This window comes from Saccopteryx bilineata, chromosome 3 (genome assembly GCF_036850765.1).
Source record: "Saccopteryx bilineata isolate mSacBil1 chromosome 3, mSacBil1_pri_phased_curated, whole genome shotgun sequence".
NCBI lineage: Eukaryota > Metazoa > Chordata > Mammalia > Chiroptera > Emballonuridae > Saccopteryx > Saccopteryx bilineata.
In genome coordinates, this window is record NC_089492.1 from 166,090,810 (window position 1) to 166,114,868 (window position 24,059).

General features: G+C 47.1%; 2 protein-coding genes across 8 annotated transcripts in view; both read left to right on the top strand.

The window, feature by feature from the left end:
• Nucleotides 1-4,699, top strand: part of IGSF3 (immunoglobulin superfamily member 3) — a 102,552-nt gene extending 97,853 nt beyond the window's left edge. For all 7 annotated transcript variants that reach the window (XM_066268191.1, XM_066268189.1, XM_066268194.1 and 4 more), the window contains one exon: nt 1,309-4,699. In XM_066268191.1, coding sequence (XP_066124288.1) covers nt 1,309-1,559 — 251 coding nt within the window. In that variant the 3' untranslated portion in view covers nt 1,560-4,699. The remainder of the gene's footprint in view (nt 1-1,308) is intronic.
• Nucleotides 4,700-13,547: 8,848 nt separating this feature from the next.
• Nucleotides 13,548-24,059, top strand: part of CD58 (CD58 molecule) — a 66,984-nt gene continuing 56,472 nt past the window's right edge. The window contains exon 1 of the mRNA XM_066268196.1: nt 13,548-13,685. Coding sequence (XP_066124293.1) covers nt 13,613-13,685 — 73 coding nt within the window. The 5' untranslated portion in view covers nt 13,548-13,612. The remainder of the gene's footprint in view (nt 13,686-24,059) is intronic.

Below are 24,059 nucleotides of genomic sequence, written 5' to 3' on the forward strand. Positions count from 1 at the left end.
AATTTGTTATTCCACTTTTATGCATTTATTGGCCAATTCTTGCCTGTGCCCTGCCTGGGGATCGAACCCTCAGCCTTGGCGTATGGGGCCGTGCTCTAATAAGCTACTTGGCCAGAGCTTTAGTCATTCTTTCTTTTTCTCAAGTTCCCAGGTTATTTTATTTTGCACGGTGACTTGGAGGTTTGGAGGGCTTTTGCAGGGTTAGCTGGGAGGAGCAGCCCGGAAAGGCAGTGATGTTACGGGGTGTCTGGGGAGCTGCAGCCCTGTTCACCCCCAGCTGTTGCTGCGGAAAGGTCCAGAACTCAAAGGTTTCATCATATGGAAGGCTTTATGAGCACAGACTGGAGGAAATGCCAACCGGAATTATTTGTTCTAACAAAGTGCTCTTTCGGTTGGCCTTCTGTCATAATGTGGACTATATCCTCCAATGCAGAAATTAAAAATTGCCTTGAAATTTAATTCCTTTTCAGTCAAAATATTTTACCAGATAAATCTGACTGAGTTTTTTAGTACTGTATCTTCTTTTCTTTGATTACTTCCTGTTTATTCGATAGAACCATGTGAAATTGAGAGGTTTTGAAGGTCAAAAGTGGTTGACTGTCAGCAATTTTGTATCCTTTGGAAATGTGAGAAGTGGAGGTGTATGTTCAATTTCTTAGTAATACTAAGAGCAGCAGCTCATCAGCAGTAGGACGGAAAGAAGACAAAAACCTAAATTATACTTAGACCCCCCTCACACACTCTATTTTACCCACTGCCCAAAGTATAGGAGGGTGTTTAGACCACATTTTATCTGCCCAATGTAGGCATTCATATGTGTTAAGCGTCACAGAACACAGATGCAGAAGCCTTATTTTACAGAGAAAACACAGGCTGCCAGGGGCTTGGCTCCAGCTGGGAACCCCTAAGTCATGAGCAGCTGTTGACTGGGTTGGGGATACCACGTGTCACTCTGTTCCATACCCAGGAGTAACCAGCAGTGCATTCTGTGCAGCCAGTCAAACTGCGGACATCTGTGAAAGGTCCCTGTGACATCTTTAATTGATATCATTAATCAAGTGAGCCATCATTTCTAGTGCACAGTGAGACCTGGAAGCATTGCTTTGTTTGAACTCCCAGCTGTGACTTGGAAGCGGTGCTGGTGTGAGCACAGGCACATACAGGTCGTCCCCAGGGGGAAGCCACGGGGGCACACACGGACCCCGCCAAGTGGCTTCCTGTGGGTTGGGCGAGGTCTTCAGGAACAAGAGCTGACGGCCCAGGTGCCCAGCCCCCAGTCCTCACGGTCTTGTCCCCCTCCCTTGCCAGGTTCCACCCTGCAGTCCATCATCTGCTCCAACGATGCCCTCTTCTACTTCGTCTTCTTCTACCCGTTCCCCATCTTCGGCATCCTCGTCATCACCATCCTGCTGGTGCGCTTCAAGAGCCGGAGCTCCAGCAAGAACTTGGATGGGAAGAACGGGGTGCCCCTACTGTGGATCAAAGAACCACACCTCAACTACTCTCCCACTTGCCTGGAGCCCCCCGTGCTCAGCATCCACCCAGGAGCCATCGACTGAGAGGCCCCAGGGGACGTCGGCCAACGGGGTCCGACGCACTCCCATGCTGGGACATGGAGTGTCGCTCTGTGATGGGACAGCAGACAGCACTCAACCTCCGAGTGCCCTCCCAGAAAACTGTCAGACTTGAGACGTGGTCACACTTCCCAGTCAGTCACAGAGACGGACTGCTGCTTCTAGGTGGCAGTCCTGGTGGGTTAGCGACTCCGAGCAGGCGTCATCCTACGGCACTGGGTGTCTGTTTTTGTCCTTGGTGATGTAGTGAGTAGCTCCAGTGCCATGTCTACTCACTGACAGTAAGAGGTAGAGGTTATAGGGGTCCTCAGTCTTTGTCATGGCCTCTTTTTAAGTCCCGGTGGGTGGTGTACCCTTTTTGGATTCCATAATGTTGTGGAAGCATTTCTCTTATGTGCAACGGATGAGAAAAGGACAGACGAACTTGACAGCGCAAAGGACTTGCTTCCAAGACTTTGTTCTTGCATACTTGAAAATGCCACCCATGAGCAAAATACACCCAAACATTTTTTACTTTAATGAGACTTGAAAATTATGTGAAATGTGGGTCCAATTTGTATCTTATCTTTTCCCTCAGCTGGAGTTGTTGGAACCACTTTGTAGTCGAGATGAAAGCATTGAAAAAAAATTTTTTTTCTTCAAAGAATCGTGTATGTACAAGAGAAATCCTGCATAACCCCATTAGGAGTAGAGGGTGCCCAGTCAGCCTATCTGTCAGAGAGGCAAAAATAGGTTTACTCCTAACCTTGCCAAAAGAAAACAATAATAAGAAAACTTTGTTGGAGAACAAGTCAACAGCTCCAGACAGCTCACACTTTGCAAAGTGGGCAGAGGGCTGCTTTTTAGCAGCTACTGACTTGCAGATTGATCAAAGCTCATGCTTTATGAAGGAGGGAAGGCAGGCTAGTTGTTGGCTTGATCTGCTCCATGAGGGCAGCCTCTGAGGGGTGATGGAGCGGATGGGCCTCTGTTGTAAGGTGCTTTGCCAAACTCTTAAGGGAAAGTGGCCAGTGAGCCTGGGAAGGGGACAGTGCTGACCTGAACGCATAGGCGGCCACCGTAGACAGTGACAGGGCTCTGGGGCCAGCCAGCCCTGCAGTTCCTTGAAGAGGGGCACAGTCAGCGGTGGGAGGGGGTTTCCTGTGCCTGACATTGGAAAGCAGGCAGGAATAACTGCCTCCCTGGAGGTATGAAGACTAGGTTTTTCTTCCTTTCAATTAGATTTCCCTCAAAGATATGGATGTCTTTCCCACTCCCATTGATCTCTGCGTGCTTCTCACTGCCGTCAGTAACTGGAGGAGGTCCCCATGCAGCCCTTGGTAACCCTTTACTTCCCTCATCTCAGCAGAAAGTACCCCATGCTTTTGTTGTGGGCTCTTTACCCTTCCCTTTCTCAGATCTTGTTTGTGGTCTTAGATGATTTGGGGGTTCGCTGTTATGGCGGCTTTTTGTTTCAGTGCCCCTTAAAGTCTACCAAAGGCCAATGTCAGTCTCACTTCGCACAAATGGGCCAGAACGGGAGCAGCATCGGCTGCACGTGTTCACAAAGGTGTCCTGCCTGGCCCTGGCCGGTTGGCTCAGTGGTAGAGCGTTGGCCTGGCGTGCAGAAGTCCCAGGTTTGATTCCCGGCCAGGGCACACAGGAGAAGCGCCCATCTGCTTCTCCACCCCTCCCCCTCTCCTTCCTCTCTGTCTCTCTCTTCCCCTCCCGCAGCCAAGGCTCCATTGGAGCAAAAGATGGCCCGGGTGCTGGGGATGGCTCCTTGGCCTCTGCCCCAGGCGCTAGAGTGGCTCTGGTTGCAACAGAGCAACACCCAGGAGGGGCAGAGCATCGCCCCCTGGTGGGCGTGCCGGGTGGATCCCGGTTGGGCATATGCGGGAGTCTTTGTCTGACTGTCTATCCCCGTTTCCAGCTTCAGAAAAATACAAAAAAAAAAAAAAAAAAGGTGTCCTGCCTGGCTTTCCTATGCTTGTCACGATGCCACTTTCTTTGTGAACATGCACCGCAATCCTAAGGGAGTTCCCGATGTGAAAAATGTCTAACCAGAGGGGAGGCTGTGGGATTCCCTGGCCTTGTGGGTGCTGATCCTGATTGGAGTCTGGGAAGCAGGGCAAGGGCTCAGCCATTTTCTGACAGGCTCCATATACCTGCCTTCCCTTCCTCACAGGTGTGCCAGCATTCTCCTATGAGAGTGAAGGTACCACCGCCTTGCTCCTGCCTGTTGCCTCCCATGCCCATTCTCATTTATCATGTTGCATGAATGCTTTAGAGGTGCAGATTCAGCTCAGTGGGGGGAGGGGAAGAAGGCCGGCTTTTGCCCCCCTTTGGTCATTTCAGGGATGTGTGCTTTCCGTGGGAAATCGCTGACCCCTAACTTACAGACTGAGTCAATGAGAGAAGAAGACTTCCTGTTCCTCTGTTGAATGGGAAGGTGCCAGCAGGCTGTCTGGGACTGGGACGTGCACCTAAGACTTGGTTTGAATTGGTTCACAGCTGCAGGAAGGTAGCTGCTGCACATGATCAAACAGGTAAAGCAGTTGTGGGAAATTTGAAAGAAAAGAAACTGAAGAGTATTTTAATAATTTTTTTTCTGTGTATTTTCTATGGGCTTGGGGATACCATCAAAGGGTGAGCTTTTCCAGCTTTCTGTGAAAATCCCCAGGTCCGTCCTTTGTTTGCCATTTCTATGGAAATGTGATGTTAGATGAATGTTAATGGTGCCCTCCAGTGGCTGGGAGACCTCATTGCATATTGCCAACAGGAACTTGAGACCAGGAGAGAGAGACTACCCGACTACTCTCTTGTATTACTACTTATCTCCATCAACAATGTTGCATCAGTGAAACCTACACTGTGCTAGACCCTTCCCAGGACATGAATATGACCACACCCTCTTTCACCTGGGTGTTTCTGTAGCAAGTTTTCGTATTCTTTTCAAACTCTGCATTAATTGTTGAAGAAAAAAAAGAGATGGGGTGAGAAAACTACCCATGCATGATGTAGAGAGCTGTTGATTTTTGTTTGTTTGTTTTTTTAAGGGAAAACTATTTGTAAGATGTTGCACTAAAATGTTTTATATACAGTTCAGACACCTGTAGTAAATTATGTTGAAAAATGGCTGTTTACATTTTCTGGAGTCCACTGTCCTTTTGTCTCAACCAGTCACCTGCTCCATGGACTGTGGTCTGGGGGCACAGTGAGTCCTGCCCTCCCCCCCACATTGCCTGCTAGCTTCACGTTCATGAATTACAGCCTATATTATCATGCACTGCTTCCAGCCTAAATGGTGCCTTTGTACAATGTTTAAAAACAAAACAGTAACAACAACAAAACACCCTTTTCACAAAATGAGTATCTGCTGAAAATGTATTATAATAAATACACAGGTCTACCCTGACTGCGACACACAGCACACCTGGAAGCCTGCTGGTAGAGCTTATACCCTCTAGCTGCCTTGTTTTTTTTTGGGGGGGGGGGGAAGTGGGTGAGATGGGGTAAGAGGAGACTGATGGAGGACAGGAACATGAGACAACCTTCCCTTGGCCACCAAGGTCCTGTGCAGCAAGACCACACCATCTTTCCCAAACTACATAGTGTTGCCCTGAATGAAGTATTCAGCAAGCATTTTCCAGGAGGGAGGGAAGACAGGAGCTGTGTGTCCCTGTTCAGTGAGAACACACAGCACACCAGTCTCTGGTCCCCACACAACTGGAATGCTGGGATGTGGTCTCCACAGTGAGAATAATGACAATGAGCAAGGCCACAGCGGTGATGCATAAGTCTTCAGAACCCTTCTGTAATTGTTTAAAATCCACCCAAAGAATGTGCAAAAGGAGCTGGATAGAGAGTGAAAAGCAGAGGGAAGTGCTTCCTTTTCTTTTCTTCCTTTTAAAATCCAAGCCTTTCCAAAGGGTTTAATGTGTGCTTTCCTCTGCTCTGCATCCCCATTTGCTGCATCCTTATCAACTCCTTGCACCTGCTGGCTTGGCCAGCAGTGAAAATGTGACTGTTTACCTTGTGGGCACCTGGAATGGCTCCGTTTTAAGTCTTATGTATTATTTTTGTCTTTTTTTCAAATGCTTTTTTTTCCATTTTTTACTTTTACTTATTGATATTAGAGGAGAGAGAGAGAGAGAGAGAGAGAGAGAAGAGGAATGGAAAGCACTTGTAGTAGTTGCTTCTCACATGTGCCTTGACCGGGCAAGCCCAGGGTTTTGAACCAGCGACCTCAGCATTCCAGTTCAATGCACTATCCTCTGTGCCACCACAGGTCAGGCTCCTTTTTTCAGTTTTTTAACATTTTTTTTTATTTCTCAATTACAATTGATGTGCAGTATTATATTAGTTTCAGGTGTACAGCACAGTGATTAGGCATTACAAAACTTACTAAGTGATCATCCCAATAAATATTGTCCCCATCTGACATCATACATGTTTCTTAGAATATTATTGACTCTATTCCCTATGCTGTACTTTTACCCCATGACTATTCTGAATCAACCAATATGTATTTGTTGTTTCTTTCAAATTTTTATGTATTGGTTTTAGAGAGAAAGGGAGAGTGAGAAACATTGATTTGTTGTTTCACTATAATTTATGCATTTATTTATTGATTCTTGTATGTGCCTGTGCCCTGACTGGGGAGCAAACCTGCGATCTTGGTGTATCAGGCTGACACTAACCAACTGAGATACCTGGCCAAGGCCCAATACATGCTTTTTAATTCTTACACCTTTTTACCCATACCCTGCAACCCTCCTCCCATCTGCTAAACATCAAAATGTCCTCTGTATCTATGAGTTTGTTTCTATTATGCTTGTTCATTTATTTTGGGGTTTTTTAGATTCAATGGCTGATATGTATGTATTTATTTTTTACAGGGACAGAGAGAGATAGAGAGGGATAGATAGGGACAGACAGGAACAGAGAGAGATGAGAAGCATCAATCTTCAGTTTTTTGTTGCGACACCTTAGTTGTTCATTGATTGCTTTCTCATATGTGCCTTGTCTGCGGGCCTTCAGCAGACCGAGTAACCCCTTGCTCGAGCCAGCAACCTTGGGTCCAAGCTGGTGAGCTTTGCTCAAACCAGATGAGCCCGTGCTCAAGCTGGTGGCCTTGGGGTCTCGAACCTGAGTCCTCCACATCCCAGTCCAATGCTCTATCCACTGCGCCACTGCCTGGTCAGGCTGATGTGTATTTATTGCCATTTTGTTTGCTCATATTTTTAAAATCTTTTCTTTTTCTTAAAGAAGACCCTTTAATATTTCATGTAATACTGGTTTGGTGGTGATAAGCTCCTTTAGCCTTCTCTTGTCTGGGAAGCTCTTTATCTGTCCTTTGATTCTCAATGATAGCTTTGCTGGGTAGAGTAATATTGGTTGTAGGTCCTTGATTTTCATCACTTTCAATATTTCTTGCCAATTCCTTCTGACCTGCAAAGTTTCTGTTGAGAAATCAGCTGACAGTCTTATGGGAGCTTACAGGCAACTAACTGCTTTTCTCTTGCTGCTTTTAAGATTCTCTTTGGCCTGACCAGGTGGTGGTGCAGTGGATAAAGCGTTGGACTGGGATGCAGAGGACCCAGGTTTGAAAACACTGGGTCGCTGGCTTGAATGCGGGCTCATCTGGCTTGAGCATGGGGTCACTGGCTGAGCCAAGGTTGCTGGCTTGAGCAGGGGGTCATTTGCTCTGCTGTAGCCCCTGGTCAAGGCATATATGGGAAAGCAATCAATGAACAACTAAGGAGCCACAATGAAGAGTTGATGCTTCTCATCTCTCTCCCTTCCCATTTGTCTGTCCCTCTCTCTGTCTCTGTCACACAAAGAAGATCCTCTTTGTCTTTAACTTTTTGAATTTTAATTATAATGTGTGTTTGTGTGGGCCTCTTGGGGTTTATCTTGTTTGGGACTTTCTGTGCTTCCTGGACTTATACATACCATATTTCCCCATGTATAAGACCCAACCTTTTCCAAAATATTTGGGGTCTAACAACTGGGTGCGTCTTAAACAGTGGTTGTAGGTTTTTTAACTTGCATTTCCTGCTTTTTTGCATGTATTGTCCTTACACTCACTGTTTCACACTTGTTACCAATTTATTATGGTAGGTTACATTTTGCTATATTCTGCCCAGAAATGGCTCAGAAAAGATTTTCGTACAGTGCTGAATTCAAGTTAAAAGTGATCCAGTTTACAAAAGTGAATGGAAATCGTGCTGCTGAGCATAAATTTTGTCCTCCTCCAACTGAGAAATTATTTCTTTAAAAGATTTTATTTATTCATTTCAGAGACGGGAGAGAGAGAGAGAAAGAGAAAGAGAAAGAAAGAGAAGGGGGAGGAGCCAACTCCCATATGTGCCTTGACCAGGCAAGCTCAGGGTTTTGAACTGGCAACCTCAGCGTTTCCAGGTTGACACTTTATACACTGCGCCACCACTGGTCAGGCAAGAAATTATTTCTGAAACTGGTTATGAGAAGAAGAAACATTACTGAAAATGCCATGGCAGAAGAAGGCTATGAGAGGCAAGTCAGCAAAATGGCCTAATTTAAAGAGGAAATTGAAGATACAGATTGAAGAGCAAAGGGCAATTGGAATTCCTATGTCCACAAAGATGGTTCATCATGAGGCAAGAATTGCTGATGAAAAAGAAGTTACTGATTTCAAAGGAGGACACAATTGGTGCTTCAGGTTCATGAAACAGAATGGATTAAGCATGTGTACACACACCAGACTTGCCCAAAAGATGACTGAAAGCTGTGAGCAGAAGGTCCTTGAATTTCATCGTTTTGTCATTCAGTGTCGGAAGACACATCAGTTTGAGTTGGGACAGATTGCAAATATGGATGAAGTCCCCCTTCAATTTGATGTCCCAAGTAACAGAACTGTTGATGAGAAGGGGGTGAAAACTGTAACTGTGAAGACAAGTGGACATGAAAAGAGCCATTATACAGCTGTTCTAGCTTGTTGTGCAGACGGAACCAAGCTGCCTCCTATGCTGATTTTCAAATGCAAACCAATGCCAGAAGAAGACATTCCTCGAGGAGTGATTGTCCACAATCATGACAAGGGTTGGATGGATCAGGATGGGATAAAGATCTGGTTTGAGAACATTTGAAGAAGAAGACCAGGTGGGCTCTTATGCAAACCTGCCCTATTGGTGCTTGATCAGTTCAGGGCAAAAAACAAAAAACACAAAGAAGATTGCTGCAGAGCAAAAAACAAAACTTGCTGTCACAACTGGAGGCTTGATGTTCCAGCTCCAACCACTTGATGTCAGCATTAAAACCCTTCCAAGCTGCGGTGAGAGACAAATGGAACCAATGGATGAAGTCTTCTGGGGACAGTTTGACACCAGCAGGAAGAGTGAAGAAACCAACTATAGGAGAAGTTTGTACCTGAGTGGAAAGATCCTGGGATAATATCAAGATTGAGATCACTGTCAAGTCATTTAAGAAGTGTGGTATTTCAAATGCCATAAATGGAACTGAGGACGAGGCAATATACGAAGACAGTGATTCATCATCAGACACAGATGAGGACAAGCTAATGGATGGGAGTTTTGACCGTGATGAGGAGTTGTATGAATTTTATGATGAATAAAACATGAGTTCAATAACTTTATCTAATACATTTTTTTTCAAATTTCGGGCCCCAAAATTAAGGTGCATCTTATACATGGAGAAATACGGTATCTATTTCTTTAACCAGGTTAGGAAACTTTTCTGTCTTTATTTTTTCAAATGGATTTTCAATTTCTTGCCCTCTTTTCCTTCTGGCACCCCCATGATGCAAATGTTGGTGCACCTGGAGTTGTTTGTCCTAGAGACTCCTTACACTATCCTCAATTTGGGGGTGTTTTTCTTTTTGCTGTTCTTATTGAGTGTTTTTTGCTTTCTTATATCCCAAATCGCTGATTTAATTCTTGGCTTCATCTATTCTACCATTGATTCCCTGTAAATTATTCTTTTTTCAGTTAATATATCTCATTTCTAACTGGTTCTTTTTTATGGTTTCCATGTCCTTTTTTATGCTAGTAAAGTTCTGAGTTCATTGAGCATCTGTATAACCAGTGTTTTGAACTCTGCATCTAGTAGATTGCTTGTCTCCATTTTGTTCTTTTACTGGAGTTCTTTTCTTTCGTTTGGAACATGTTTCTTTGTCTCCTCATTTCAACAGCCTCCCTGGGTTTGTGTCCATGTGTTAGGCAGAGCTGCTGCACCTTCAATGCTGGTAAAGTGGCTAATGTAGTAGCGCTTCTGTGGGCTCCAGGGGCACAGCTTCCCTGATCACCCAAGCTGGCACTTCAGGTGCATGCCTGTGTGGGCCGTGTATACCCTCCTGTTGTAGCTGAGCCTTGATTGCTATTGGCATGTCAATGGGAGGGATTTACCACCCAGGCTGATCGACTGTAAGGACTGGCTATGACCACTGACCACAGTGGAGATCAGCTGTGTAGGGGCTCCCCCCTACAAAACAGGACTTCCTTCGGTGGGGCTCTGATGCCTGCTGAGTCTATCCCTTGAGTGTGTTGCTTATGAAGGTGGTTGGGTGGTGCTTTGATATGGCTTGTCCACTGGTTGCATTGGCTCTGGGGCCTCCCAGTAGGTACAGGCCAAGGTCAGCCAACACCTATGTACTGCCGGTGCCATAGGCATGAGCTGCAGCAATCTACAGATGGCTGCTACTTGTGCTGGGCCTGGAGGTACCCAGGCGAGGTCAAGCTGTGAAGCAAGCCTGGCTGCTGCTAGTGCCAGTCTAGGCCACTTAGCAAGAGGCATGGGCACACTGAGGCAGGTACTGCTTGTTTGAAGGATTTTAGGAAAATCTGAAGCATGAGCCAAGACAGTCCATTCATATGGAAAAGCCACTAGAAACAGCTTGGATGGGCCTGCAAGCAGGGTGGGGCGGGGTCTCAGAATCACCAGGGTAGGTGAACAGGGTGTGTGACATTCGTGGAGCCAGATGTGGAGCCCTGCCTGCTGGCTCTGTGTGGTGGAATGGGGTTCTCAGAAAAGGAACAACGGCCTCTGCCAGCACCACTGTCTGACAGAAAACTGCCCCCACCAGCTCAGATACTCCCATATGCCCCTGGTTCCTATCAAGCTGCTGCCTCCAGTGCCAGAGCTCAGAGGAAGTGAGTCCCAGTAAGTCTGTGCATGGGTCCTTTAAAAGAAACTGCCTGCGACTCTAGCAGCCTCCATCTCCCTCAGCCTCAATCCCCCCTAGTTTTCACAGCTAGAAGTTATGGGCACTTCTCTTCCTGGCTCTGGAGCCCTGGGCTGGGGTCCTGGTTTGGGGCTGAAGCAGCCGAGATACACTCCTGACTTCCATCTGCCAGCCTGGTCCACATCCCTGCCCTCTACCAGTCATGATGTGGCCTCTTCTTTAAATCCCTACTTGTAGGACTTTGCCAGATTTCAGGTGGTTCTGAACGATGGTTGTAATTTTGATGTAGTTGCGGGAGAATTTGAGGATTGCATTTACCTGTGCTGTCATCTTCCTAAATGTTATCTTTCTGCGAGGGAACATTTTAAAAAGGAAAACAATGTGACGAAATAAGATTACCCCTCTGCACCCTTGGTGCAAATCTGCCTGGTGTTCACATAAATGAAGTGAATGGATACTTCTACAAAAGGCAAGAGGATTCTTGTGTCTGCAAGGATTAGGAGCAGTGTTTTCCTGTGTTCTAGGATTTGTAAACTTTATGGGTGTAGTTCCTGGCAAGAACTAGAGCCAGGGAACCAGCGAGTGGCATTACTAGCAAGAGCAGCACCCCACACTACAAGAGCAGGCTGAATAAGACCTCCTTTTTTATCTTCTAGTCCATGATTATCTACAGTGACAGCAGGTGAAACCGGATTTCGCATCACTGGTCACAAGATGAAAATTACATCCCTCCCTTTCGTGGCAAGTCCACTGTACATGAATCGAGCCTGTTTGGCTGCCTTTCTGATACATTGCAGGTCCAGCCTTTCTGATCTATGAAGTCTGCTGGGCCAGGCATTTAAGTGCTTCTGGTCAGGGGAGGTCCACCCTAGGCAGACCTAATGAATTATTCCTCGTGCCTAGAGACCATAACCTGGGGATACTTCTCAGCCTCAGGTGAGTGGGCAGCTCTTTCCCCCATCCTGCTCTTGAGGGGGTTGGCCGCTTCTACTGGTCAGTCCAAACAACGGCACAGCCACACACCCAAAAGTTGCATCCTGTTCCTGTATGAGAAGGTAAGAGTGCCGCTTTAGATTCAGCTTTGGTTGGACTCCAGTTTTTCCCTTTATGTGTGTCCTTGGGGAAGTCACTTACTTTTTCTGAGCCTCAGTTTCCTCATCTGTAAAAATAGAGGCAACATTGATTAAATTAGCCCACATAATTCACTTAACAGAGCCCCTGGCCCATAGTAAGTGCTCAAGATGTTTGCTGTTATGCCACTTCCCAACTCATACTTTCTGAGGGCCCTGTCCTGGTAGCTCAGTTGGTTAGAGCATAATCCTGGTACACCAAGGTTGTGGGTTTGATCCCTGGTTAGGGCACATACAAGAATCAGCCAATGAATGCATAAATAAGTGGAACAAATTGATGTAGCTCTCTCCCTTCCTTTCTTTCAAAAAATTAAAAGCAAAAACCTCCCAGGGCTTTCCCGGTGTCCTATTTCTGACCCTATCCTGCTCTCCAAGTTGGCCCCAAGTTCCTAATAACCCACAGCAAAGGAGAAACTTTTTTTTTTCTTTTCACATTTTGGGCTACACATGGCACCTGCCTTGTGGTCCCACTATCTTCAGATGATAGGAAATATCTTCAAGTAGCAGGCTTTATGGTACAGGCCATTGGTTCCAGAGATTTCACGGACATAGATACCTTTTTACATTTTATGGCTAATTGAAGAAATGATTCATGAGTTCTTACAGTTCAAGTATCTTGAGTGGTTTGGGGACACACCTGAGGATGATGGGAGATGCAGGCCACCCTAAGCACACTGCCACTCAATTTCCCAATTAGCAACATGAAGTTGTTTAGTTGGACAGCGGGGGGCCTTTTTCTGTAAGAGTTTCCTTAACTGCCACAATATGGGCAGGGGCAAGTCTGGAGCTTATCCCAAAAGAAGCCGCCATACCCCTTTGTGCGATGTGAGGAGCTGGTTCTGGGAGTACGGTTTGGAATCGGGTGGATTTGAGGGGAGGGCACGCCAATCAAAAAACTAGCCGATGAGGAGGGAGTTCCAAGCGCCTGGCCGGGACCAGCTGGGAGAGAGATTTTGGCGGCCTCAACGCGCCCACTGCCCCGACGCCTCCGCTGGGGCAGGCCCAATGTTGAGACGGAGAAGACGGCAAAGAGGGAAACTGGGCAAGGGAGAAAGAGGCCGGGATGGAGGGAGTACCGGGACTGGGAGTCAGGCTTAAGGAAAGGGGGGCATGCCCTTGAATAGGGAGAGACGGCGTGTAGGGGCCGCACCCCCTCATCCTAGCAGCGGTCTAACACTTCCCGTTTTCTTTGTTGACCACTTGAGGACATTGTGGCTCAAACAGGCTGTGGTGTCCGGGGTCCTGGAGTCCCCGGCAGGAAAAGCCAGCCCGGCACCGCGGTGTTCCGGAGCGCTGCAGGAGTCAAGTGCGTCAGGGCCGCCGCCCCGCAGAGCCCCGTCACGCGGGGACAGCCGAGCGGGACGCAGCTTCGGGGGGCGGGCCCCCAGCTAAGGAGTGGTCCCCGTCCAGCTTTCTCAAGGCTGGGCTCGCGAGGCAGGGCGGCGCCGCGAGTCCTTCCGGGAGGAAAAGCGGTGCTGGAGAGAGGCGGTGCTAGGGAAGGGAGGCGGTGCTAGGGAAGGGAGGCGGTGCTAGTGGAGGGAGGCGGTGCTAGTGGAGGGAGGCGGTGCTAGGGGAGGGAGGCGGTGCTAGGGGGGAGGCGGTGCTAGGGAAGGGAGGCGGTGCTAGGGAAGGGAGGCGGTGCTAGTGGAGGGAGGCGGTGCTGGGGCGGGGGGAGGCGGTATTAGGGAAGGGAGGGTGCGCGCGGCCCGGCACCGGGCACAGGTTCTGTGCCCGCCCGTCGCGCCATGGCCGCAGGCGACTTTGTGAATTGGCCTGCGGGGGTCCTCATCTTCATCGTGGTCTTGTCTGACCTGTTTGGTGAGTGGCGGTCTTCGCCGGAGCCCCTGCGGGGCTGGGAAGCCCCGGAGGTGTCCGCGGTCCTAGGGCTCCGAGGCCAGTGGACGGGAGGGGCCCGAAGCAAGTTGGGTTCGGGGTGGGACGTGGGGATGGGGGTGCGGGGAAATGCAACCGGCTGCCTCATTAGGGAGAGTTGTCACTGCATCAGCAAGTCGTGCCGGAAGAAACTTGAACGGTAGGTGCCTGAATTGTGTATGGGGGGAGACGGACTCCCGGTCGCTTACCCCACCCTGCGCTGTTTTCTCCTTTCTCCCGAGCTCATATTTAAAACACCCCCCCTCCGCGCGCGCGCGCTTTCGTTTCCACCAGTGTTTCTCCGGAAGGGTGTGTCGTTCCTGAGACTCAAGTCGGCGTTACTTCTTGTGCCTGCCCAGGGATGATCGCGGGTAACCCTTACTGTTACTGCTGATCACCTGTGAATTAGCCGGGGCGCATCGCGCTGCCGGAACTACCTGCCCAGAACGCGCCAGGCTGCACGGCGGTGCCCTCCCACCAGCGTGGGCGGGTTGGCGTCCAAGCTTCAAACTTCCAGTGGTGGCGGCTCTGAGTTGCCCTACCAGGCAGGGGAGAGGGAGGAATCCGTAGGCGATGGCCTCGCTTCAAGATTCCTAAGGGAGGCTGGTGCGCTTTTCTCCCTTCAAAGCATAAAAGAACTAACATCTAGCCCTGCCTTCATCCCTGTTACACTTGTCTGAATCGTCACAACATCCCCATAAAATCGGTATCTGTCTCCGTTTTTATCTCCTCACCCTCGTGAACCTCTCCACACACAGGCCCCTAGTTAAGTTATAGCCAAACCCCTGGAGCATAATAATAGGCCCCTTAACTAGCCTTCCTTTATTTGAGGGGATTTCCCATTGCGGTCCTGTAAGGCCAGTTGCCCTCAGCATGGACATGCAGATTCAACATTGAATTCAGGCAGACGGTAAAGGAACAGCGGAGCCAGAGGATGGTGGGCCATTCCAATTTATTGGAGGCTCACCAAGACCGGCAAGCCAAAAGATGACAAAGGAAAAAGGAAAAACTTGCTTTTCGCAGTAGAGGGCAAGGATCAGGAAAAAAACAAAACCAACTGCATCTCTCAGTGGCAGGTTGTAATCTCCCTTATCCTCCCTGAGGGGATGTATTTACATCCTTACAGAAGTGCTGTCGGGTGCTCCTGCACTAGCACAAAGGGCTTGCAGCCGTTAAACCTATGAGCAAACCTAACACTGCCATTTTCCCCACAGCTCCCCTTTGCACATCTTCCCAGATCACCCTTCCATCTCATTCTGCATTCAGCATTTACTGAGCGGTTGTGGGTTGCAGACATCTACAGAGTGCAGCCTGGGGGAAGGGGGTGAGATTTATCTACAGGACAAGACAGGGAAGTAAATGTTCTAAGAGATTTTTTTTTCTTTTTTAATAAATTTTTATTAATGGTAATGGGTTGACATTAATAAATCAGGGTACATATATTCAAAGAAAACATGTCTAGGTTATTTTGTCATTAAATTATGTTGCATACCCCTCGCCCAAAGTCAGATTGTCCTCCGCCACCCTCTATCTAGTTCTCTGTGCCCCTCCCCCTCCCCCTAACTCTCTCCCTCCCTCCCTCCCATGTCCTCCCTCCCCCCACCCCTGGTAACCACCACACTCTTGTCCATGTCTCTTAGTCTCGTTTTTATGTCTAAGAGAGATTAAACATAGGGTTTGGGTTTGCAGAGGGACGAAAGACATGTCTGTAGGTGATGAACTTACTTTACAATATGGTTGTTTGTGAAATCAGTTATCTTTTGTGAAACAAAGACTTCAGGGAATGGAGGTTATTTGACTGTGTCCTCTGGGGACTGGTAGTTTGTGTTTCCATGTATGGGGCAAGATTCCAGGAGAACAGGTTTGAAAAAGGGCAGCAGGGTGAGCTTGGGCAGCAATCATTTGGTGTCACTGCAAAGTAAATGTGAGGTCCCTTGTGGAGTCCTGAATGTCCCCTTTCAGAGTTTGGATTCTCTTCTACAGGCAAAGAACTGTATCTGGGCCTGTCAGGTTCAGAACCATGTGGTTAGGAAGAATAATCTGGTAAAGAGGAAGAACTGTGGTTAAGAGGAACTAGAGGCAGGAAGGCTAGGGCAGAGACCCTCACAGGCCCAAGAAATTGGGAGGGTTCACAAACTGGTGGCTCTGGGAGAGGGGGAGAGACTCATACAGAGCTTGTATGGGCGAACGGACTCTCTTCCACATGAGCTGATCTCTCCCTGGTCCCAGAATTCACCTTTGGTCACCAGTGCCTAAACCTGTGGTCTCTTCCACTGAAAACCCAGTTTCCCCATCAGTTCCCATATCCACCAGCAGGATTCTCTGAACAGTTCCTCATGGTGGTGTCTGCCATCTAATTTATGTATTCATTCAGCAAGCATGAATATCACCTGCCCTGAATAGGCCGTGCACTGACAAGACTGAATGAATGGTTTACCCTGCAGAAGGTGAGCCCTTTGAGGTGGTGGAGCCTGCTTCCCTAGGGAAGCTGCCTACCAGTGATTGACAGCATCAGCTCTAGAGTCAGATACCTGGCTTCAGACCCCAGCCTTACCCCTCACCTGAGTTATAGCTTCTGTAAGTTACCTAATTTTTGTGTGCCTCAATATATTTGACTTTAAAGAGAGCGAGCACCACTGATGTGAGAGAAAGGATTTTTTTTTTTTTTTTTTGTATTTTTCTGAAGCTGGAAACGGGGAGAGACAGTCAGACAGACTCCCGCATGCTCCGGGCTGGGATCCACCTGGCACGCCCACCAGGGGGCGATGCTCTGCCCCTCCGGGGTGTCGCTCTTTTGCGACCAGAGCCACTCCAGCGCCCAGGGCAGAGGCCAAGGAGCCATCCCCAGTGCCCGGGCCATCTTTGCTCCAATGGAGCCTAGCTGCAGGAGGGGAAGAGAGACAGAGAGGAAGGAGAGGGGGAGGGGTGGAGAAGCAGATGGGCGCCTCTCCTGTGTGTCCTGGCCGGGAATCGAACCTGGGACCTCTGCACGCCAGGCTGACGCTCTACCACTGAGCCAACCGGCCAGGGCCGAGAAAGGATATTAATAGTATCTACTTGATAGAGTGATTTTGAGCATCGGTCATTCAGACTTACTAAGCGTCAGCTTTGTGGCAGGCACTGTGCAAGGGCCCGGGGATGCACCAGGGAGCAGTCTTCCCTGCCTTTGGGAAGCTTACATTATAGTGGGGGAGACAGTAAATAAGTAAGTGCATAAATATATAGAAACATTTACTGATTGGCGATGCAGAGGAAAGGGGAGAGAAAATGGTTAAGGTTTCTTTTTAAGTTTTTAAAACTTTGGAACATTTAAGGTCTTTAGAATAGTCAAAATAGTACAGTGAACATTTACACACTTTTTGTTTTTTAAAGGTAGGAAACCTGAGTTTTATGTATTTTTTTTTATTTATTTTTTACAGAGACAGTCAGAGATAGGGATAGACAAGGACAAACAGAAAGGGAGAGAGATGAGAAGCATCAATCATTAGTTTTTCATTGCACATTGTGACACCTTAGTTGTTCATTGATTGCTTTCTCATATGTGCCTTGACTGTGGGCCTTCAGAAGACCGAGTAACCCCTTGCCTGAGCCAGCAACCTTGGGTCCAAGCTGGTGAGCTTTTTGCTCAAACCAGATGAGCCTGCGCTCAAGCTGGTGACCTCGGGGTCTCGAACCTGGGTCCTCAGCATCCCAGTCTGACGCTCTGTCTACTGCACCACCGCCTGGTCAGGCTATGTATTTATTTTTTAAAGATGTTATTTGTTGATTTCAGAGAGAGGAGAGAGAGAGATTAAAGGTGGGAGGGAAGAGTGGGAAGCATCAACATATAGTTGCTTCTCTTACGTGCCTTGACCCAATAAGCCCGGGGTTTCAAACCAGTGACTTATGCAATTTTCTTTTGGAATCACCTGTTAGTAACATTTTGTTGCATTTGGGTTACTTCTCTTTTTACATACCCATATATACACTGCTCACAAAATTAGGGGCTATTTTATCGCTTCATATTCATTTTGAAATATCCCCTAATTTTTGTGAGTATACTTAAATTTTTTTTTTATGCTGAACAATTTGAGAGTTGCATATCTTATGGCACCTTAGCCCTAAATATTACAGCATGCATCTTCTAAGAACCTTGTGTCTTCAATAATTCACAGAATCATGACCACAGGAAATGCAATGTGATTCCCTGTTTTGTCATTGATCCCAAAAGCCAAGATGGCTCACACTGTATTTGGAAGTCATGCCTCTAATCCCCTTTAACCTAAAACTGTTAACATTTTTTTTGTTTGTTTTTTGTACTATATAATACCATTTTTGAAGGATGTGACCCAGTTGTTTCATAGAATGTCCCTCATTCTGGGTTGTCTGTTTCCCTGTGATTGGATCCTTTTTCAGGCACGACTTTTTGTAGGTATGTTGTAGGCTCAGTGCAGCTCATCGGTGGCAGGTGCAGCCCATCTGTCCCATCACTGGAGAGGTTAACTTGGATTATTTGGTTAAGAAGGTGAGGTTCTGCAGATTTCTCCACTGTAGAAGCACCTTTCCTCTTTGTAAATAGAACGTGATTTGTCAACTGACACTTTGAGATTGTGTGATGGTCTTGTTCCCCAACCATCTTTCATGCAGTGTTTTAGCATCCAGTAGCAAGTCTTCCCCGAGACCATTATCACTAACCTATTTGTAGATGGCAATTTTCTACGCCTGCTTTTTTTTTATACACGATTAACATTCTTCAGTAATGAAGAACTTCTGCACTTCCCTTTTTTTTCATTTCATTTGTTTATTATTCGTATGGACTCCTGGATGTTCTCTGAGATGACATTCCTGACATTGTCCATTTCGATGCTCAATGATCCCAAATTTGCAGGTGGGAACCCCTCCAAACTTCAGTGTCTCCTTGTCACATTTCCATGAGTTTTTGAGCACTTCCTTTCTTTCTAGCACAGAAAAAGTTCTGGGCCTTGGAATCAGTAGATTTCCTTGTTCCTTTTAGTGGGGGATGGGATTTGGAAATCATGTTCTGAGTGCTGGGTGTGCTCAAGGTACTGGACTCATGGCCCCAGGCCCTGCCTATTGTCAGAGCTAGGAAATGAGAACCTACAAAGTCTTGGGTTCATCGTGGCTATTCACTAAGGCTATTGCAGTAATTTGGTTCCTCTTCCCCTTTCTCCCTTCTTTCTTTGTACCTTGCTTCTCCACAGTGAGAACTCTATTTTCAGTAGCATCAGTATATTTTCCTAATCTATATTAAACACAAAATAGTTTCAGAATTGCTATACCAGTACCACGACCAAGCACAAACATTACTAAACACAGTTCAAGATTTCTTTGGGGTCCTTTTTTCTTTTCCATATGTCCCACTGTATATGTATAGGATACTGGATTTTTTTAAAATTATTTTTATTTTTTTACAGAGACAGAGAGTGAGTCAGAGAGAGGGATAGACAGGGACAGACAGGAACGGAGAGAGATGAGAAGCATCAATCATTAGTTTTTCATTGCGCGTTGCAACACCTTAGTTGTTTATTGATTGCTTTCTCATATGTGCCTTGACCGCGGGCCTTCAGCAGGCTGAGTAACCCCTTGCTGGAGCCATCGACCTTGGGTTCAAGCTGGTCCTTGGGTTCAAGCTGGTAGGCTTTTACTCAAACCAGATGAGCCCGCGCTCAAGCTGGTGAGCTCGGGGTCTCAAACCTGGGTCCTCCGCATCCCAGTCCGACGCTCTATCCACTGCACCACCGCCTGCCTGGTCAGGCAGGATACTGGATTTTATTTTTATTTTATTTTTCTTTTCTTTTTTTTCTGAAGCTGGAAACTGGGAGAGACAGTCAGACAGACTCCCGCATGCGCCCGACCGGGATCCACCCGGCACGCCCACCAGGGGCGACGCTCTGCCCACCAGGGGGCGATGCTCTGCTCCTCCGGGGGGTCGCTCTGCCGCGACCAGAGCCACTCTAGCGCCTGGGGCAGAGGCCAAGGAGCCATCCCCAGCGCCCGGGCCATCTTTGCTCCAATGGAGCCTTGGCTGCGGGAGAGGAAGAGAGAGACAGAGAGGAAGGAGGGGGTGGGGGTGGAGAAGCAAATGGGCGCTTCTCCTATGTGCCCTGGCCGGGAATCGAACCCGGGTCCCCCGCATGCCAGGCCGACGCTCTACCGCTGAGCCAACTGGCCAGGGCCGATACTGGATTTTAAAGTGACTTAATCAATCTTTCTCTTTGTGGTTATGTTATCGATTTGTATATAGTTGCATTTGTTTCTGTTTCTATTCAATTTTAGGGTTGCTTTGATTTTTAAATATGTAATCTATTAATATGGTTCAAATTATGACTATATAAAAAGGTACCCTCAAGAAATTCTGTTGCCTCTCTCCCCTTTCCCGGCATAGCATATAATTTGTTTCTGTTCTTTCTTGGTTCTGTATGCTGATACAAACAGATACATATGTTTATTTCTAACTCCTCATTTCTTAAACAGCAGGTAACACACACTGTGTACTCTTTTGTATCTTGTTTTGTCAGTTAACCAACCATATGTCTGGAAACTCATTCCATCTCACTTCATAGAAATCCTCCTCCTTCCTTTGGAGCAGCTGTGTAGTAAGTACTCCATGGGATGGAGGTATGAGATTTCTTTTGGCCACTCTGGTGGCTAGTATTTTATATATTGTGGTCACGGTGACAGTTTAGGCTTGAGGAAGTGAGGGAGCAGGCCAGGTGACTCATGGGGGATTGGTATTCCAGGCAAAGGGGAAGGCAGCAAAGCCCTATGGGTAGGCTTAAAGCATTTACGGAACTTCAAGAAAACCATGTTACTGGGAAGTAGTGGGAAAGGAATCACGGCTGGATCCTACGGATCAAGTTTTGTGGGTCCTTTCAAGACTATGACTTACTCCCAGAGAAGTGGACAGTTTTGGAGGGGTTTGGACAGAGGTGAAATTATGAGGATTGGAGAGTTTAAACAAATTATTCTGGCTTCTGGTTGGAGAATTCTGAAAAGGGTAGGGAGCAAAGGAGCAGCATGCAGATGGTTGGGATGCTGCAGGGACACTGTTGGTAAGAATCAAGACTGTGGGCCTGGCCTGACCAGGCTATGGTACAGTGGATAGAGCGTCGGACTGGGATGCCGAGGACCCAGGTTTGATACCCCGAGGTTGCCGGTTTGAGCGTGGGCTCATCTGGTTTGAACCCAAGGTCACTAGCTTGAGCAAGGGGTCACTTGGTCTGCTGGAGCCCCCTGGTCAAGACACATATGAGGAAGCAATCAATGAACAACTAAAGTGCCACAACTAAGAATTGATGCTTCTCATCTCTCTTCATTCCTGTCTGTCCCTATCTGTCCCTCTCTCTATCTCTGTCACACACACAAAGATATGGATCCTTTTTTCTTGCCAGCTGTCTCCCCACCTAGATTATAGTTCCTTGTATGTAGGAACCAAGTTGTATACTACCTTTTAAAAAAGTTTTTAATTGATTTTAGAGAGAGCTGAAGGGAGAGAGAGACAAGAACATTGATCTGGTCTTCCATGTGCCCTGACGAGCATCCTTGGGAAGACACTCTAATGCATGACTGAGTGGAACAACAAATGAGTGCTTCCCTTCCCTGTCCCCTCTCTCTCCCTTCCCCATCACTTCTCTCTCTCTTCTCCATCCCCTCTCTCTCCCTTCTCCTCTCTTTCTCTTAAAAAAAAAATTAGTGCATAAAATATAAAGCCCTGGCCAGATAATGATTGTACACTACTTCTTAAAAAATTTATATTGATTTTTAAATATTATTTATTGATTTTAGAGAGAGAGAAACATTGATTCATTGCTCCACTTATTTATGCATTTATTGGTTGGTATTTGTACGTGCCCTAACTGATTATCGAACCCGCAACCTTGGCATATCTAACCAACTGAACTAGCCAGCCAGGATACATTGATTTGTTTCATTATCTTTTTTAACAGTACAGGTTGTGAAATCTAGATATTAGATGATATTGTATTTATCAAGTATATCTCCAGTTTAAGTTATTATTATGTGAGACGTGTTCGTAAGCTTTGCTGCGATCAGAATTCAGAGTCTGTGTTTTCTTTCTTTCTTTCTTTTAAAAAATTTATTTATTAGCCCTGGCCAGTTGGCTCAGTGGTAGAGCGTCGGCCTGGCATGCAGGAGTCCCGGGTTCGATTCCCAGCCAGGGCACACAGGAGAAGCGCCCATCTGCTTCTCCACCCCTCCCCCTCTTCTTCCTCTCTGTCTCTCTCTTCCCCTCTTGCAGCCGAGGCTCCATCCAAGCAAAGTTGGCCCGAGCGCTGAGGATGGCTCTTGTGGCCTCTGCCTCAGGCGCTAGAATGGCTCTGGTTGTAACAGAGCAATGCCTCAGATGGGCAGAGCATCGCCCCCTGGTGGGCATGCCAGGTGGGTCCCGGTTGGGCGCATGCTGGAGTCTGTCTGACTGCCTCCCCGTTTCCAACTTCAGAAAAAAAAAATAATAATAATAATAAAATAAATAAATAATAAAAAATTATTTATTGATTTTAGAAAGACAGAAGCATCAATCTATTTCTGTATGTGTGCCCTGACCGGAAACTGAACCAGCAACCTTGGAGAATCAGGATGATGCTCCAACCAACCAAGCCATCAGGCCAGCGCAAGTCTGTGTTTTCATTTAGGAGAGAATCCAAGTCAGAATAATGTTGGCATTCCTGTCGGCAGTCCAGACCCCTGTCACAGTGGGGTATAAACCCTGACAGCTGCCATGAATTAAGCACATGCTCTGTGCTGGATGCTGTGCTTAGTATTTTAGCTTTTTGGTTGCATTGCATTGCCACCATTTTTAAAAGGCAAAGAGCGTTTAAGAGGAGAACAAAGCTTAGGTTAAGTACCTTGTCCAAGTTCGCACAGCAAATAAATGGCAGAGTGGGCTAGAACCCAGATCTGCCTGACTCAGTTCATGCATTCCTAACCCAAGATTAGATGAACAACTGTTTGAAGACTGGTGAAGCCACAGGTAGTTTCTTTATAGGACATGCATACATTGTTCAGTGTAATTTTGCTAAGGCATGTGAAATTTTATAGGGCAGCACAATCACCAGTCCCATCAACTTGTTTTCATATACAGTCTGTATACTAAGGGGGTGTAAAAAACCTTTGGGCCATAGAATTCAGAATGATGGTTATTTACATACCTATTTGTTAACATTTTGCCAAAGTTGTACTCTCTCTATACACCCACACTTCATTCCTAAATACTTTTGCATAATTCCAATAACATTGAAATATTTATGAAAAGAACGGCAATCTCAATTTCATCTAACTTCTACCCTTATTCAAATTTACTCACTTGTCACAAGAGTATCTTTTTTAAAAAACCAATATCCAGTCAAATTCTAGGCGTTGCATTTGTGGCTATGTTTTTGGTTTAATTTTGAGAGGTATCTTTTAGCAATTTGAGAGACTTAGAACCACTTTTTAAGTACTAGATCTAGGAATCTGCTTTTGCCATAGGTTACACTAACGCTTCTTTAGTAAATACAGGCTTTGAGGTTAGGTCCTGGTTTCTTTGTTTAAAAGCAGAAAGTCTGCCCGCACACATCAGACCTGACTGGCACAGGTGTTCTGTCTGCTCTCTTCTTCAAGTGCAGAGAACTTTGTAAGCTTTCACTAAAGGTCAGCGCCTCTTAGACTCTGCAGTCACAAGTCACACTTTCTCAGGATTGACTGTGGAACCAGGACACCTCCTATTTCTTTCTTTTTTTTTTTTTTTTTTTTTTTTTTGGATTTTTCTGAAGCTGGAAACGGGGAGGCAGTCAGACAGACTCCCGCATGCGCCCGACCGGGATCCACCCGGCATGCCCACCAGGGGGCGATGCTCTGCCCATCCGGGGTGTTGCTCTGTTGCTACCAGAGCCACTCTAGCGCCTGGGGCAGAGGCCACAAGAGCCATCCCCAGCGCCCGGGCCATCTTTTGCTCCAATGGAGCCTCGGCTGCGGGAAGGGAAGAGAGAGACGGAGAGGAAGGAGAGGGGGAGGGGTGGAGAAGCAGATGGGTGCCTCTCCTGTGTGCCCTGTCCGGGAATCGAACCCGGGACTTCTGCACGCCAGGCCGACGCTCTACCACTGAGCCAACTGGCCAGGGCTCCTGTTTCATTTGCACAGACAAATTGAGGTTTGAATGTGTGTCAGATTGTGAGGCAGAGACCATGCCCGGAAAAGTGCCGGAAAACATTTTAGCAGTTCCTCTTCGGAGGTGGCTTCTGTGTCTCCACCAGCCTGCAAGGAACGTGCCTGGCAGTTACGTTACAGGCCTCTTTCCCTTGTGCCCTTTGGTCTCCTCAGCTG